This window comes from Microcebus murinus, chromosome 4 (genome assembly GCF_040939455.1).
Source record: "Microcebus murinus isolate Inina chromosome 4, M.murinus_Inina_mat1.0, whole genome shotgun sequence".
NCBI classification, from domain to species: Eukaryota; Metazoa; Chordata; class Mammalia; order Primates; family Cheirogaleidae; genus Microcebus; species Microcebus murinus.
In genome coordinates, this window is record NC_134107.1 from 69,959,467 (window position 1) to 69,976,710 (window position 17,244).

The 17,244-nt window shown below is 34.7% G+C and overlaps 1 protein-coding gene across 2 annotated transcripts in view; it reads left to right on the plus strand.

The window, feature by feature from the left end:
• Positions 1–16,520, plus strand: part of EED (embryonic ectoderm development) — a 33,068-nt gene extending 16,548 nt beyond the window's left edge. Inside the window, exons 7-13 of one of the 2 annotated variants that reach the window (XM_076002404.1) lie at positions 1,896–1,987; positions 3,679–3,812; positions 5,749–5,854; positions 7,412–7,486; positions 14,450–14,608; positions 15,332–15,405; positions 16,180–16,520. In XM_076002404.1, the coding sequence (XP_075858519.1) occupies positions 1,896–1,987; positions 3,679–3,812; positions 5,749–5,854; positions 7,412–7,486; positions 14,450–14,608; positions 15,332–15,405; positions 16,180–16,306 (767 nt within the window). In that variant the 3' untranslated portion in view covers positions 16,307–16,520. The remainder of the gene's footprint in view (positions 1–1,895; positions 1,988–3,678; positions 3,813–5,748; positions 5,855–7,411; positions 7,487–14,449; positions 14,609–15,331; positions 15,406–16,179) is intronic. The other variant, XM_076002405.1, reaches the window with a different exon arrangement.
• The last annotated feature ends 724 nt before the right edge of the window (positions 16,521–17,244 follow it).

The window sequence follows — 17,244 nt, forward strand, 5'->3', positions numbered from 1 at the left end:
ATAATCTTCCTTTACTCCATATCATCTCCTGCACATTGGGGCAGGAGTTGTGCCCCGAAGGCCTTAGCAGCCTGCCCCATGGCTTTACTAGGTATAGCCCACACAGCATCTCTCATAGGTTGGAGTCAGGTGTCTTGTAGCTCTTCCAGGCTGTTGTTGCATGCTGGTAGCTCTGCAGTTCTGGGATCTTGGGGATCTCAAGATCCTAGTGGAGCCCCGGTAGCTCCATTAGGCATTTTCATAGTGGGGAACTTTGCAGTGGCTCTGTCCTTATAGTTTGGCTAGGCATTGCCTTAGTGGGGACTCTCTGTGATAGCTGTGCCCTTGTGACAAGTTTCTGCCTGGGTCCCAGGTTGTTTGTGACATCCTTTAAAATCTAGGTGGAGAAAGCCATGCCTCCACAGCTCTTGCATTGTGTGCACCTACAGACTTGACACTTCATGGATGCTACCAAGATTTGCTGCTTGCACCTTCTGAAGCTGTGGCCTGAGCCCTCTTGAGCTACACCTGGGGCAACCAAGGAGTGCTGCATAGGCAGGGAGCAGAGTCTCCAAAGGCTCTGGGAAGTGAATGTAGAGAACTTGTGAGTGCCTGTCTGGAAGCCTTGTCCTCAGGGTCCTAATTTTGCCTCAGAAGTCTCTGAAATGCCTTGGAGGTCATTTTCCTATTATCTCGATGAATAGAATCTGGCTTCCTTCTATCCCTATTAATCTGTTTAGCAATTGGCCGCTTGGCCACATTCTTCCTATTCTCTCCCGAACACAGTTTTTTATTTGTGCAGCCAGGCTGAGCATTGTCCAGATCTTTTTGTTTTGCTTCCCTTTTAATTATAAATTCCATCTTTAAATCCTTCTCCTCTCATTTTACTGTAAGCAGCCAAAAGAAGCCATGCAGCAGTGTGAATGCTTTGATGCTTAGATATTTCTTCCAAATATCCTAGTTCATTGCTCTTATGCTCTGCCTTCTACAAAGTCCTTAGGTTATGGACACAATTCTGCAAAGTTCTTTACAACTGTATAGCAAGGATGATCTTTACTCCAGTTTCCAGTACTTTCTCATTTCTATCTGAGATCTCATCAGAATGGTCTTTACTATGTATAGTTTTATCAACATTCTGATCAGGACCACTTAAGTAATCTCTAATATGATTTAGGCTCTCCTTGCAGTTGTTGTCTTCTTCTGAGCCCTCACCAGAATTGACCTCAACATTCCATTCGTGGCAAAACAGGCTTTTTCTAGCTTGCTTCTCCAAATTCTTCCAGCCACAACATGTTACCCAGTTTCAAACTGTTTCCACATTTTCTGATATTTATAGGAACAGTTCAGTTTCTTGGTACCAACCTTAGTCTGTTTTATGCTGCCATAACAGAATGCCACACACTGGGTAATTTATAATGAACAAAAATTTATTTGACTTACAGTTTGAGAGGCTTGGAAGTCCAAGAGCATGCCACCAACATCTGGTGAGGGCCAGGTGTTGCATCATTCCCATAGTGGAAGGCCAGAAGAGAAAGAGAATGTGTGAGGGAAAAAGCGATTGAATTTGTAGTCTTAGGTCTTTTTATTAAATATAATTGGTATTAATCCATTCTTGGAGGTGGAGCCCCATGACCTCAATAACTCATATTAGACCCCACATCACAACACTGTTATATTAGGGATTAAGTTCTCAACACATGCTTTTTGGAGGACACATTCAAACCTTAGCACCTAGTTAATTCTACATGTGATGTAAATATTTTAAGTTGCTATATAATACAGATACCATTTTTAGGCTTTACTGTGCATAACTTAAGTGCAAACTTCTGTAGTTTTTTTATTTTTAACAAGATGTTGGAAGTTCATAGTAAATGAATGATAAAAGTTCATCTGAATTTTTTGTATGTTTATACTAGATCATGCTTTACGATTATGGAATATCCAAACGGACACTCTGGTGGCAATATTTGGAGGCGTAGAAGGGCACAGAGATGAAGTTCTAAGTGCTGTAAGTTGAAAGCTGCAGGGCAGTGACTTAAGTTTACATAGCTATGAACATTCCCATGGAACTCCATATAAGAAAGCATATGTTTGTTTTATAAAGCCTGTCAGGCAGACATTTCATTTATGTTTGACAGACAAGATTTTGATCTTACATATGAAGGAATAAAGCGAGTAAAGGCTATTTTTGTATGTTTTTTTAATTACCTGCACAAATACTATGAACTTGTTCCTTTTCTGTTAATATAAAACCACTAAGTTAATCTTTGTTTTACTTTTTCTCAGTTGTTAAAGGAAAACATTAAACTACTTAGCCATTAACAACTTTTCATCTTTTCTTTGAAGTTGAAACATAAGTTACTCACTTTTAGGAAGTGGTTTATTGTGCTAATACTGAGTTTTATGTAACTTGTTTCCAACTTTTCTCCTTGGGTGGCGTGGTATTATAAAAGACCAATAGTTGGTTTAAATACTGTCTTTCTATTGCTTGTATTATAATCCTTTGATCTACTATAATATGATACAAGTGTTTTCACTAAGATTTCAGATTTTTACATTATTTTAGCTTTATTTATGTTCCATGTATAGCTCCCTTGATTCCTTTAGAAATTTTCTACCTCTTTGGTTTTTGTTTTTTATTTAACTATGTAAAGGGTGCATATTTTGAAGCATGTAGCATATTAATTGGAAGCACCAAAATATTCCTGTAGATGGGGTTTGTATGCATTTTTGAGAATCATACCTAACTTGGGATACCCTGTCAACTTGGATTTTCTAAAAGTTGCAATAGCATTCTATATTTGGCTTTATGTGTGTAAAAGCCAAGTGTACTATCCTTTATTAAGAACTCTAAATTAGAACTACCGAGTCTGAGGATGTCTTGTTGCTGTTGACAGTGAGGTAATTAGAAATAGTGTACTTGTGAATTCAATAAACACAAACCTAAAAGTTCTCAGACTCTTATAAAACACTGCTCATAATTAACTGGAGGGTTGGATAAACACATAATACCTAGGTTAATAGGGAAAATATCCTTTAATAGTACTCTTTACTGTTATTTCTTAGAATGAAAACAGGAGACAATATATATCTCTTCTACTTAACACAGGAGTTCGCTGCTAGGAGGATAGATGTGTGAGTTTTTCATTAACTTATTGTGTGCCTTATGCTAAATTAAGTAGCATCTCTGGGCCTCAGTGTCCACAAGTGATCTCTAAAACCAATGTAAATGTTTTGACTTAGAAGTACAGATAAAGTTAAATTTCAGCTGTTTTAGGTTCATGTGTTTTCACATATAGATGTCATTTTCATTGCTTGATCAGGATTAGACAGGAAGAGTAATATAACTATTCAGCTTCTTGTGTCATCGAATAATTATTATACCTTAGTGTTCACTTTACCTTCAAAATAAAGCAAAATAAATATTTAAAGATAATTGAATAGGTAACACTAAGTTCAAGTAATTTATTTTCTTGCCTTCTGTATTGTAAAAGCTCATACTGTGGTGACAAATCAATTAAAACCGTAAATTCTTGAAGGTAGTTAACTCTGATTTATGGCTTTTATAGATAAAACCCAAAGTGTAGTTAGTATTGTGGTTTAAAATACAATTTTCACTATATTACATCAGATGAAAATTGGATAAATATAATTTGGGGCTGTAATTTATATACTTAAAATTTTCTGTTTTATATACAGGATTATGATCTTTTGGGTGAAAAAATAATGTCTTGTGGTATGGATCACTCTCTTAAACTTTGGAGGATCAATTCAAAGAGAATGATGAATGCAATTAAGGAATCTTATGATTATAACCCAAATAAAACTAACAGGTAACAATTGTAGTATTCAAAATAATTTGCTATGTTGTACTGAGGAATAATGTTAAATCACTTAAACTTATGAAATAAAGAAAGTAAAGGACACAATAGAGTCATGTTATAAACAGTGTAAATTCTAATTTAAGATGGTAAGCCACAATTTCAATAACTGGGGTTCTTGGCCAGGCAAAGTGGTCCACACCTGTAGTCCCAGCACTTTGGGAGGCTGAGGCAGGAGGATCACTTGAGGCCAAGAGTTTGGGACCATCCTGAGCAACACAATGAGATCCCGTCTCTACAAAAGAAGTAAATAATAAGCTGGGCATGGTGGCATGTTCTTATTACTTAGGCAGCAGGATTGCTTGAGCCCAGGGGTTCTATCGAGGCTGCAATGAACTGTGATTGTGCCACTCTACTCTAGTTTAGGTGATAGAACAACACCTCCTCTCAAAAAAGGGGGAGGGGTTCTTATCTCATTCATGATAATATTAATGCATTCCTCTAAATGATGCTCACTTCATAATAAATGGAGAAAATTCACATGCAGGAGCCTTGCTTTATGGTACTATAGGGTGGAGAATTTTTCAGTTTTCCTTATATATTTTTGGAATGTCTCAATTAGTGCAGTAACTCTTTAGAATCTTATGAAGCTGTCATTAACACTTTCACTATAAACATCGTTTGTCTGCATATGTTAACTTTGTTGCCACTTTTGTTTTAGCAAAGAGCTAGAGTTTAGATTATCAAGCTAGATTATTAATAGATTGTTAGTTAACTTTGTAAGCATCAGTAAATACTTCATTGCACTAACATTCATTAGACCTCCATGGCCTCTAAGGATTATTACAACTTTAAGATTTTTCCTTTAAAACACCAGTGGCTACTACAATGTTAAATTTATATTTTTAAATTATTTTCTAGGCCTCTGGAATAAAGACAAGTTATATTTCACAGTTTACAAAAAATAACATTGAGTTGTGTTAGTCTTCTCCCTGAGAGAGGTTTAGTCATAAGATTATATTTACTTGGCTAAAAAGCAAGTAACATAATTATATTAGATTTAGGAATTTATATTAGATCATTAATAACATTTTAATGTTTTAACAAACAAGATCCCAGAATTTGAATTAGAGGGGTTGTTTGAGATGATGCAGCCCAGTGTGCTTTTTACAAATGTGAGGAAAACATAAAGAGAGAACATATGAATTTCCTAAAACAACTAATTAATGGCATATTATATTCTATAGTTATTTCTGATTAAAAACAGAATCACTTACTAGAGTAGACATGTCAGGTATAGTATTAAAACACTCCAAAATTAGTGGCAGCTTGTCTTGCTTATTGTCTTCTGACAAATATATTTAAGGGAAAAATGATGCCATGATTTGGTTTCCTAAGTACAGAAATTATTTGGAAAATTCCTAATTAGATGTGAAATTCCTGTAAGGTGTCATTTTCAGAAAGTAATGCTCAAGGCAGCACTCTCGTCATCTAAACTTACCTTTAGCAGACTTTGGAATGATGTTTCATTGTTCCTAAAAAGATGACGATCTTTTGCAGTATTGTAGATATGTTGACTTTCATAAACCATGAATGCTAAATTTTACAGGATTGAGTAGGTGGCTTAGTATGTTTTCTATGATAAACTTAGTGATCTCCACATTCAGGTCTTTATCATTGGTTAGGATAGCCAGAATTGAAGTGTTTTATTTGGGGTTATATATAGTAAAAGGCAGGAGCTGCAATTTTAATAAATGAAATATTATAGGAAAAAGAAGTGGAGTGAGACTTTAGCTCTCAATAAACTAATAAGGTATTCGTTATATAGGTACACAGAGGAATTAATAGTCATACATTTTTTTCAAAGTTTTATAAATCCAAATATGAAAAAGTGTGATTCTACAATAATTTTTTCTTTTAACTTTTTACATTTCCATTCTTCCTTCAGGCCATTTATTTCTCAGAAAATCCATTTTCCTGATTTTTCTACCAGAGACATACATAGGAATTATGTTGATTGTGTGCGATGGTTAGGCGATTTGATACTTTCTAAGGTATGGTAACTGCAGTTAAGATATACTTCCATTGTGTGTGTGTGTGTGTGTGTATGTATGTGTGTATGTATGTATGTATGTATGTATGTATGTATGTGTGTGTTGGAACTTTGCAGGGAGGTTTTTGTGTAGTTTGTTAAGATGAATGGCAGATGGGAAACTGCCTTTTTTTTCTGAAGTCTCATTATTTTTATATATTTGGAAACTTGTTTTAGGGATAAAACATCCTAGTGAATTAAAATTCTTTGTGCTCCAGTAAGATGAGAAATGTAGCTTGCAAGGTGATAGTGTTCTCTGATATTCGATGTTATTGCAGGTAACCAGTATCTCAAGCCAGTGGTTTGTTTTCTGTGTTTGTCACTATTTCAGTAAAATTTTATTTACAAAATCAGGTGGCTGGAGTTGGCTCATGGGCTGTAGTTTGCCAACCTCTGCTCTAGCATATTGATAGACCTGCTCTTCGATTTATGATGGAATTACATCCTGATAAGGCCATCATAAATTAAAAATTTCATGAGGAAAATGCATTTAATACCCCTAACCTACCAGATATCATAGCTTAGCCTAGCCTACCTTAAACGTGCTCAAAACACTTAACATTACTCTACAATTGGGCAAAATCATCTAACACAAAGCCTATATTATAATAGTGTTGAATAGCTCATGTACTGCATATAGCTAGCCCAAGAAAAGATCAAAATTCAAAATTTGAAGTATGTCAAAATTATGATGGTTTCATACCATCATAAAGTCAAGAAATCATAAGTTAAACCATCATAAATCAGGAACCATCTGTGTGTATGTGTATATATGTATTTTTTTTTTAGCTGATAATTTAGAGAAATTACTCATGATGTTATATGAACATTTAGGATTGTCAAATTTGGAGAAATTGCTGTCCAGTTTCTTTTCTTGATGTGGATTTCAGGCCACTTCACATTTTCTTAAGCAGAGCCTGATTAATTTTTTTCTTGGCTTTAATGTCTATAGTTTTAGTGGTTTATATTTTTCCTTAAACTTTTGATCTTGAAATAATGAGATTCACAGGAAGTTTCAAAGATAGTTCAGAGAGGTCCCATTTGACCTTTACCCAATTTCCCTTAATAGTTATATCTTATGTAATTATAATACAATATCAAATCTAGGAAATTAACATCAGTACAATGTGTGTGTATGGTTTTGTCATTTTATCATAGTGAATTTTGTCATTTCAACACTGTTACATTTTGGGACCTTTTAAGATTGTTTTTTTCCACTCAGTATAATGCCCTTGAGATTCATCCAACTTGTTGCCTCTATCAGTAGTTCCCTTTTTTATTGCTGAGTAGTATTCCATGGTATGGATGTACCACAGTTTATTTAACTATCTATTGTAGGATGTTTTGGCTGTTTCCAGTTTGGGGCTATTACAAATAAAGCTGCTAATGAACAGTTGTGTACAGGTTTTTGTGTGGACTTAAAAGTTTTCATTTCTCTGGGTAAATGCCTAGGAGGGCAATTGCTGGGTCATGGTTAAGTTTGTTTAGTTTTTTAAGAAACTGCCAAACTATTTTCCAGAGTGGCCGTGCCATTTTACATTCTCACCAGCAATGTATGAGAGATCCAGTTTCTCCGAATCTTCGCCAGCATTTGGTATTGTCATTATTTTTTATTTTAGCTGTTCTGATAGGTGTGTAGTGATATCTCCTCCTGGTCTTAATTTGCATTTCCCTGATGGCTAGTGATGTTGAACATCTTTTTCATGTGCTTATTTATCATCCACATATCCTTTTTGGTGATATCTCTTCGTATCTCTTTTGCTCATTTCTAATTAGATTGGTTTTTGTTATTTTTTTTTTTAACTGTTGAGTTTTGAGAATTCTGAATATATTCCAAATATGAATCCTATGTCAGATATGTGGTTTGCAAATATTTTCTTTCAGTTGGTAGTTCATCTTTTCATCTTCTTACTAGGGTCTTTCACAGAGCATATGTTTTTAATTTTTATGAAATCCAATTTATTGGGTTTTTAAAAACATTTTATGGATCATGTTGTTGATGTTGTATCTAAAGACTCTTCACCAAGCCCTAGACCTTAAACATGTTCTCCTGTGGCTTCTTTTAAAAGTTTTAGACTGCTGTGTTTTACATTAAATGGACGATCCATTTTGAGTTGATTTTTGTATAAGGTACGAGGTTTAGTTGAAGTCCTTTTTTTTCTCCCTCTGTGGATATTCAGTTGTTTCAGCAGCATTTATTGAAAGATTATTCTTCCTCCATTGAATTACTTTTGCGCCTTTGTCAAAAATTGTCTGGCCATCCTTATGTGAGGCTGTTTCTGGTTTTTCTGTTCTGTTTCGCTTTCTGTCTCTCTACTAGTATTACACACACGGTCTTCATTATATTAGCTCTATATTATTCTTGGAATCAGATAGATTTCTCCCACTTCATTCTTTTTTTTCAAGATTGTTTTTAGCCATTATATAGTTCCTTTGCTTTTCCACATAAATTTTAGAATAATCTTGTCTATATTTATAAAAAATCTTACTGGCCTTTTTTTTTTTTTTTTTTTTTTTTTTTTTTGCAGGGAGAGAGATTTTGATTGGCATTGTGTTAAATTGTGTTAAACCTATATATCATTTTGAGGGGAAATAATGTCTTTAGGCCAAGTTTCCTAATCCACAGCTATGGTATGAGTCTTTTATTTAGATCTTCTTTGATTTTTATCATTAGCATTTTGAAGTTTTAGCATATAAATGTTTGTGCTTTGTTAGATTTATACCTAAAGGTTTTTTTGAACAATTGTAAATGATACATAATTTTTTAGATTTCTATTTTTATGTGTTCATAACCAATATGTAGAAATACAGTTGATCTTTGCATATTGATTTTGAATCCTGCAACCTAACTAAACTACTTATTCTTGAAGGGGTTTTTTTGTAAATTACTTGGCAATTTTCTGTGTAGACCATCATGTCATTTGCAAATAGGGATAGTTTTATTTCTTCCTTTCTGATAGGTATGCCTTTTCTTTTCTCTTTTCTTCTCTCTTCTCTTCTCTTTTTGCATTGGTGAGCTTTCAGTCCTATGTTGAATAGCAGTGTTAATGACATTTTTGACTTGTCATTCAGTCTTTCAACGTTAAGTATGTTAGTTGTATGTTTTGTGTAGATTTTATCTTATTTGATATGATCGTATGGTTTTTCTTCTTTATCTTGTTAAAATAGTGGATTATATTGATTGGTTTTTGAATATTGATCTAGCTTTATAACACTGGAATAAACTCCACTTGGTCATGCTATATAATTCTTTTTATATGTTTCTGAGTTCTGTTTGCTAATTTTTTTTTTTTTTTTTTTTTTTTGAGACAGAGTCTCACTGTCTTGCCTGGGCTAAAGTGCCAGGCAAGGCATCAGCCTAGCTCACAGCAGCCTCAAACTCCTGGGCTCAAGCGATCCTCCTGCCTCAGCCTCCCGGATAACTGGGACTACAGGCACATGCCACCATGCCTAGCTAATTTTTTCTATTTTTAGTTGTTTGACTAATTTATTTCTATTTATAGTAGAGACGAAGTCTCGCTCTTGCTCAGGCTGGTCTCTAACTCCTGAGCTCAAGCAGTCTTCCCGCCTCAGCCTCCCAGAGTGCTAGGTGTGAGCCACCATGCCCGGCCTGTTTGCTAATATTTTGTTAAGGATTTTGTGTCTGTATTTATTGTTCTGAATTTTTTTTTACTGTTTTTGTCTGGTTTTGTTGTTAGTAGTACTGACTTCATAAAATGAATTGTCAAGTGTTTTGTCTTCTATTTTCTGGAAGAGATTGTACAAAATTAGCATTAATTCTTCTTTAAATGGTTGGTAGAATTATCCAGTTAAATCATTTGTGCCTAAAAAGTTTTGAGAGGGATTTTTAAAATTATGAATTCAATTTCCTTAATAGTTATAGGGCTGAAATAATTAAAAGGGTATTAATTCAAATTAATCACTTCATATTGTGTGAGTGTCAGTGGTTTGTGCTATTTTAAGGAATGGGTCCATTCCATCTAAAGTAAAAATTTATGTGAACAGAGCTGTTTGTAGTATTCCCTTGTTAGCGTTTTGGTATCTGCTGGGTCTCTAGTGATAACCTCTATTGTATTCCTGAAATTGGTAGTTTATGTCTTCTTTTGTCGATCTTGTTAGAGATTTTCAATTTTATTGATCTTGTTTCCTTGCTTTTCCTGTTTTGAATGTTATTGATATCCTCTCTTTTGTTTGCTAGGGGTTTATTTTGCTCAACTTTTATACTAGTTTCTTAAGGTGGGAGCTTAGGTTGTTGAATCAGTTCTTTTAACTCTTTTGAGAATTTGTTTTATGGCTCTATTTTAGATAGGTTCCATGGGAACTTCAAAATAATGTGTATTGTATTGGGTGGAATGTTCAGTAAGTGTTTAGATATTGCTGGTTGATGGTGTTATTGAATCTTATATATCCTTGTTGATTATTTTTGTCTGCTGTTTTATCAGTTATTGAGAGGCAGGTTTTGAAATCTTCATCTGCAACTGTGGATTTCTCTTTCTCCTTTCAGTTCTTTCACATGTTTTGTAGCTCTATTCACATTTAGTATTGCTTTGTCATGGGGGCTTGCCCCTTTTATCATTATGTAATCTTTTTTGAACCTTTTATTTCTAATCTATGTATATTGCTATATTTTAGTAAGTTTCTTATAGATGATATACAGTTGGGTCATATTTTTGTAATCCACTCTGCCAATCTATCTTTTAGTTGGTTTATTTAGACCATTTATATTTAAGCCTTAACATCAGTTATTGCTTTAAGTCTGCCATTTTGCTTTTTTATTTCATTCTTTAGGTTTTTTCCCCCAAACTTCCCATAGGTTACATGAACACGTTTTAGAATTCCATTTCCATTTATCTATAGTATTTTATTTATCCGTAATATTTTGAGTCTTTTTTCTATATGTATTATAACTTACCACAGTCTGCTATATATTGGCATTTTACCAATTTGAGTGAAGTTTACATCACTTTATCACTTGTTCTTCTCCATTTATAATATAAATGTCTTGAATATTTATTTTATATTTGAGAACCACATCAGATGGTGTTATAATTTTTGCTTTAACCATCAAATGTAATTTAGAAAGCTCAAGAGGAAAAGGAGAGTATTGCATTTACTCATTTTGTTTTTTCAGTTGTTTTTCCATACAGGTAATTCTAAGACTCTTTTGTAAATCATTGCCTTTCTGTTCAGAAAACTTCCTGTAGCCATTCTTTTAGGGTAAGTCTGCTGGTGACAAATTCTCAGTGTTTTTCTTCATCTGAGAAGTGGCCTCATTTCTGCTTCATTCCTGAAGGCTATATTCACTAAATTCTGGCTTCACAATTATTTTCAACACTTGAAAAATGTGCTCCCTCTCTGGCCTCCATAATTTCTGATGAGAAATCTGCTGTCATTGGAATTGTTTTTCCCTGTAAGTAGGGTGTTCTGTCTGTCTTACTGCTTTTAGGATTTATTCCTTGTCTTTAGTTTTCAGATTGAGCATAAGTATACCTAGTTCGAGGTTTGAGTATGATCTGACTTGATGTGAATTTCTTTGGATTATCTAACCTTCTTGATTCTGTAATAGGTTTATGTTTTAGGAACATACTTTGTTCTAGATTTGGAAAGTTTTTAGTCATTACTTGAATTCTTTTTCAGCCCTGCTCTCTTTCGTCATTTTGGGACTACAATGCTAAGAATGTTAGATTTTTTTGTTTGGTCTCTGGGACTTAATCATTTTTTTTAAGTCTGTTTTCTTTTTTGTTCAGATTGAGTAATTTCTGTTGCATTACTTTTAGATTTACTGGCTCTGTATCCTCTCCTCTTGGTGTTGAGCCCATCAATTGAGTTTTTTATTTTGGTTATAATAGTATTTTTCAGTTCTGAAATTTCCATTTGATTCTTGTTCTGTTTCTTTGCTGAGACTTTTGTTTGTTATAAGCATGTTTGTGTTCATTACAGCATTTTCACGATTACTGTCTTAAATCTATGTAAGATCTGACATTTTTGTTATCTCAGTTTGGCATCTGTTGATTATCTTTTTAAAGTTGATGTTTTCTGATTCTTATGGTGAGTGACCTTTGATTGAAACCTGGATATTTTGGATACTATGAGACTCTGGATCTTATTTGGATCTTTTCTTACAGCAGGCTTTCTCTGATATTTTTTTAAAAAGCTGGGGAACTGGGGAGCACTGACTCGTGATTGCCAGGTGCGGGTGGATGTCTGGGTTCCCCACTCTGTTGACTTGGTTTAGGTAGCTCATTACTGCTGGGTGGGTGTGGGAGTTAAGGTTTTCTGTAGGTCTTAGCTGACACCACCCTGGCTGCGAGGGACCAGGAAGCCTAATTACTGTTCCCCTAGTGGTCTCCACTGACATAGTGGATAGTTGGTGGTGGCCTTATGACTGAGTGGTTAGGAACATCCTAACTGTACTAGGCCTTCTGATAGCACCCCAGCCAGAGAGAGTAGGAGGGTTACCCCATTACCACAAAGAGTGGTAGGTACTTGAGGTGCTTAGTTACAACCTGAGAATGGCTTTTGACTGGACCTTTGCTGGTTCAGGTGGAGATGGGTCCACAGATTTTTTAATGTAGTTTTTTCTTATGGTGTTTGGCTGGAGTAGAGCATTTATTGTCTGAAAATTTTATGTCTTGTTAGGCTGCCGCTATATTGGTCCTTTGGCTAGAAAGAGCAGTCTCTGTTGAAGCTTTTTTTGTCTTCACCCATTAGCATTTCTGAGCCGCTGCCTTCTCTAGCATCCGATCTGGGATATATAAGGCAAAAGAAAACCCAGAGAACTCAGCACTATATTGTTCATGTTCCAAGGGTTCCTAATTTATCTGCCTTTCAGAGTCTTGTGTTTGCCTTTATACATGATATTCAGACTTTTAATCTATACTTAGTGGAAAAATAGGGAATATTACATCTGCTCCATCATTTTTATAGCAGAACTGAAAAGCCAGTAGCATTTAAAAATTTCTGTTCTTAGAACTTAGTCCACAGGAAAAGATTTCTGAATTTTAGGTGGGAGGCTGAACCAAAATACACTGGTGGTCTCAAATGTGGCTCTGCATCAGAGTCACTAGGAGAACATTGGAAAAATAGATTCCTAGACCTCACTTCAGAGATTCTAAATCTGGCACGAGGTCCTGGGAATTTGTAATATTGTAAAGCTCTGTAGATAATTTTGAAGTGTAGCGATCCACTAGCTCTGGCAACTTCTTTTTACCTCCCTATGCTTTAGTTTCCCATGAGGAAGCTCTAGTAATTAGAAATTCTTTACCAGTGCAGTCGGTAAGCAGCATTCAAAGAGCTATTTTATGTTTCTTTTGCCTTGCCCTTTCTGTTAGAGATTCTGATTCAGTAGGGCTGAGGCCAAGATGAATCTTTTGGGAAAACTCCACAGGCTTATTGATCCAATTATGCATTTAGTCAAGAGTCATCAAACTAGGTGGTTTCTAAGGTACTTCACAGTTGTGAACTTGTATAACAGATACCATATAGCACTAGGATTTCAAAAGTCTAAAATAAGTGGAGAAGAAAAAAGAATGTGTTGTCCCCAACCTAATCTTCCAGTGGCCCTGCTGTGAAACTGTTTAAATGCTAGTGAATCCCACAGGGCTACCTCATGCGACTGTATAGCCTGTTCTGTAAAACTCTAGGGCTCGCTGTTCACCTACACCAGTGTTTCTCAATCCCGGTGCTGTCAGTGTTGGGTCTGATAATTCTTTTTTGTGGACGGCATCATAAGATGTTTGGTAGCATTTCTGGCCTCTACGCACTAGAGCCCAGACACATTGCTCTATGTCCATTAGTGGGCAAACCACCCACAGCTTTGCAGTTTCCTTCCATTGTATTCTTTACCACTTACTGCTTAATTATAAGCATGTGTGTAAAGATTTGATGTTATAGGATAGGAGAAGTATAACTTTTCAGCCTATTTCAGTCCCACCCCCATATCAGTGTCTAGATATCAAACCACTACTTTCCTATTCCCCTATTAATAACTTGAGTTCTAAGGCACTTTCTGTGAGTTCATCAGCTTTCCTAAGACATGTACTGAGTTCCTACTGTGTGGCACAGACACCGTGGATGAAGGATTAATAGTTAACAAACGAGGTAAAGGGGGACCATCTGTGGTTAGAAGTGAAATGAGAAATTGAATGGGGAAAGGTGAAATTAATTCAATAAGCAAAGGCTTATGAAGAGCCATGTTTTGTAATATTATGTACTTGTAATTGTACCTTTGCTATAAAACAAAGTCTCTGGGTGTCAGAGTATCTAGAGCTGAACTTGGTTTGATTTGGAAGAGAAATTGTGACTTACAAAATGAACATTTCAGACAGTGTGATACTTTTGTATTGTCTAATTCTGTTGATAATCAGATTTTTTTGTCCCTTTAAGTGTAGATATTGACTCTAAATATAAATGAATGCATATCACTGTGCTTGGTAGATTGATTAACCAGGTTCTAAGAGCTATCACTTCTAAAATGATAGTGAAGAAAAGCTTTGTTTTTAATATTTTAAATTCAGTTCTATAATTAACATTTCTTTTCCTCATTTCTCTTTTTTAGTCTTGTGAAAATGCCATTGTGTGCTGGAAACCAGGCAAAATGGAAGATGATATAGATAAAATTAAACCCAGTGAGTCTAATGTGACTATTCTTGGGAGATTTGATTATAGCCAGTGTGACATTTGGTACATGAGGTTTTCTATGGATTTCTGGCAAAAGGTATGAACATATTTCTAGATTTTGAAATGATTTGACTTATGCAAGACCATTGCAAATCTAGCCTTTTCTGTTGTGTCCATGTTTTTTTCCTCTTTAATGTTGTGTTGATTACTTTGCCCTTTTTTGTTACTCTACCTTTTTGACTCTGCACACTATTTGCAGTACTTAACTGAAATGTCATTGACAGGTATTGATGAAAGTTGGGTGTTTATATTCAATAACAAGTATTAATATAACATTACTAAGACTTAATGTTTTAGTACAGTGTTAAGCTTATGTAACTTTTTCCTAGAATAATGTAGAGAAAAGTCAGGATGGAAGACAAAATACTAGTTATCTAAAATTTTAAAGAAATCTATTGGATTTTGTGGTAACAAATTACCTGGGTATTTATTTCTGTAAGAAAGCTTTGGAAGAGTTTTCTACAGCTTTTGCTGTAATTCTTGAATGCAGAAGAAAAAGTGAGTACCATGCTAACAATGTAAATTGTAAAGCCCTTCATAAATTTACAAAATGCCGCCTTTTCCACTCAAGACACTTGTTAAGTATTAATTGCTCTTATTCCTATTTACAAATCAGGAATATAAGATCCAAGGCCATAGTTAAGAGCCCAGCAAAGGCTGGAGCTGAGGTTTTTTGAAATAAAGATAACTTGGAATTGCTTGAATGTTTAGAGCTTGGTGATTTTATTAATTCACTGGTTTAAAAAATACGTTTATACAGATGCTTGCACTGGGCAATCAGGTTGGCAAACTTTATGTTTGGGATTTAGAAGTAGAAGATCCTCATAAAGCCAAGTAAGTATTTAGAAATGTCTCTTCAAAATTTCTGCCTTTTTCTCAAATTTTAGAGAAAATAATTGATCTGTGAAATGCCATCTTTAAGTCATTTTAACATTTAACATTTTAACATCCTTAAGTCATTTACATTTCAGGGTTAAAGAATTTCTGCTTTATTCCGATAATGATTATTTCTCATGATTTCCTTAGTGACAAATTATTTCTTTTTTATACAAGTTATGTGTGCTTCTTGAACTTAAATATACCCAAATTGTATAAAATTTGACATTGAGCTCTTAAGTGAAGTAAGTATATTCTGGTTTTAAATGCTTTCTATATGACTTTATGACTTGGAACATGTGCTCATTTTCTTTCTTTTTTTTTTTTTTTGAGACAGAGTCTTGCTCTGTTGCCCAGGCTAGAGTGCTGTGGCGTCAGCCTAGCTCACAGCAACCTCAAACTCCTGAGCTCAGGCGATCCTACTGCCTTAGCCTCCGAGAATAGCTGGGACTACAGGCATATGCCACCATGCCCGGCTAATTCTTTTTCTATATATATTAGTTGGCCAATTAATTTCTTTCTATTTATAGTAGAGACAGGGTCTTGCTCTTGCTCAGGCTGGTTTCGAACTCCTGACCTCGAGCAATCCACCTGCCTCGGCCTCCCAGAGTGCTAGGATTACAGGTGTGAGCCACTGCACCTGGCCATGTGCTCATTTTCTAATTCGTTGTTTTAAGGTACATACTGACATTATGGTATTTAATTTAACCAGTTGTCATGTTTTTTCCCTAGATGTACAACACTGACCCATCATAAATGTGGTGCTGCTATTCGACAAACCAGTTTTAGCAGGGATAGCAGCATTCTCATAGCTGTCTGTGATGATGCCAGTATTTGGCGCTGGGATCGACTTCGATAAAATACTTTTGCATAATCAAAGTTAGTGTGTGTTGTCTGTGTAAAATAGAATTAATGTATCATGCTAGTAAGGGCACATAGAGCATTTTAGAGTTGTCTTTCAGCATTCAATCAGGCTGAGCTGAATGTAGTGATGTTTACATTGTTTACATTCTTTGTACTGTCTTCCTGCTCAGACTCTACTGCTTTTAATAAAAATTTATTTTTTTAAAGTTGTGTGTTATTTTATTTTCTTTGTGATGGAAAAGAGTTGAAAGTAATAAAATTATGCCTTATCTTCTTGTAGTGGTCTTTTTTGTAGTTCTGTTAACTAAAGAAAGCTATATAATGTAGAGATTACTCGTAGGCTATAGAACTAAATTGTGAATTCAGATCTTGGGTCTGCCAACATGTAACTTTGGATAAGTAACTTAACATCTCATTGCCTGTTTCCTTACATGTAAAAAAGGAATAATAATAATCTACCTCAAGGTTATTGAGAGGATCAAAAGATTTAATATATATCTGATAATTAGAACAGTATTTGACACATAATAAACATATTTTAAGTTTATAATTATTGGAGATTATATTTCCTATGGTTTTATATTTTAAATTATTTTTTCTGTAATGGTTTTATAAGTAATGTTTAAAATACTGTAGAGTTAGAACATATAATAATGTTTTAACCTTTCTTTACAGTTGAAAAAAAAATTATCACCGTTAGATTTGCAACTAGGCCATTAGTAACTTTAGGGGAAATATTTTGTTAGAGCAAAGGAGGAGAGGACATACATGCTTAAATGCAATGGCTTGAATAATTAAACAGTTGAGAAGTGTGTCCATTTAGTGCATTGTCCCCTTTTCTAGAAGGATGCTACTGGCTAGGAGAGAGAAGTTGATTGAGGAAATCATACGGTTGAGAGTAGTTGTTTATTTTTTCTCAGTCGTGGGCACATT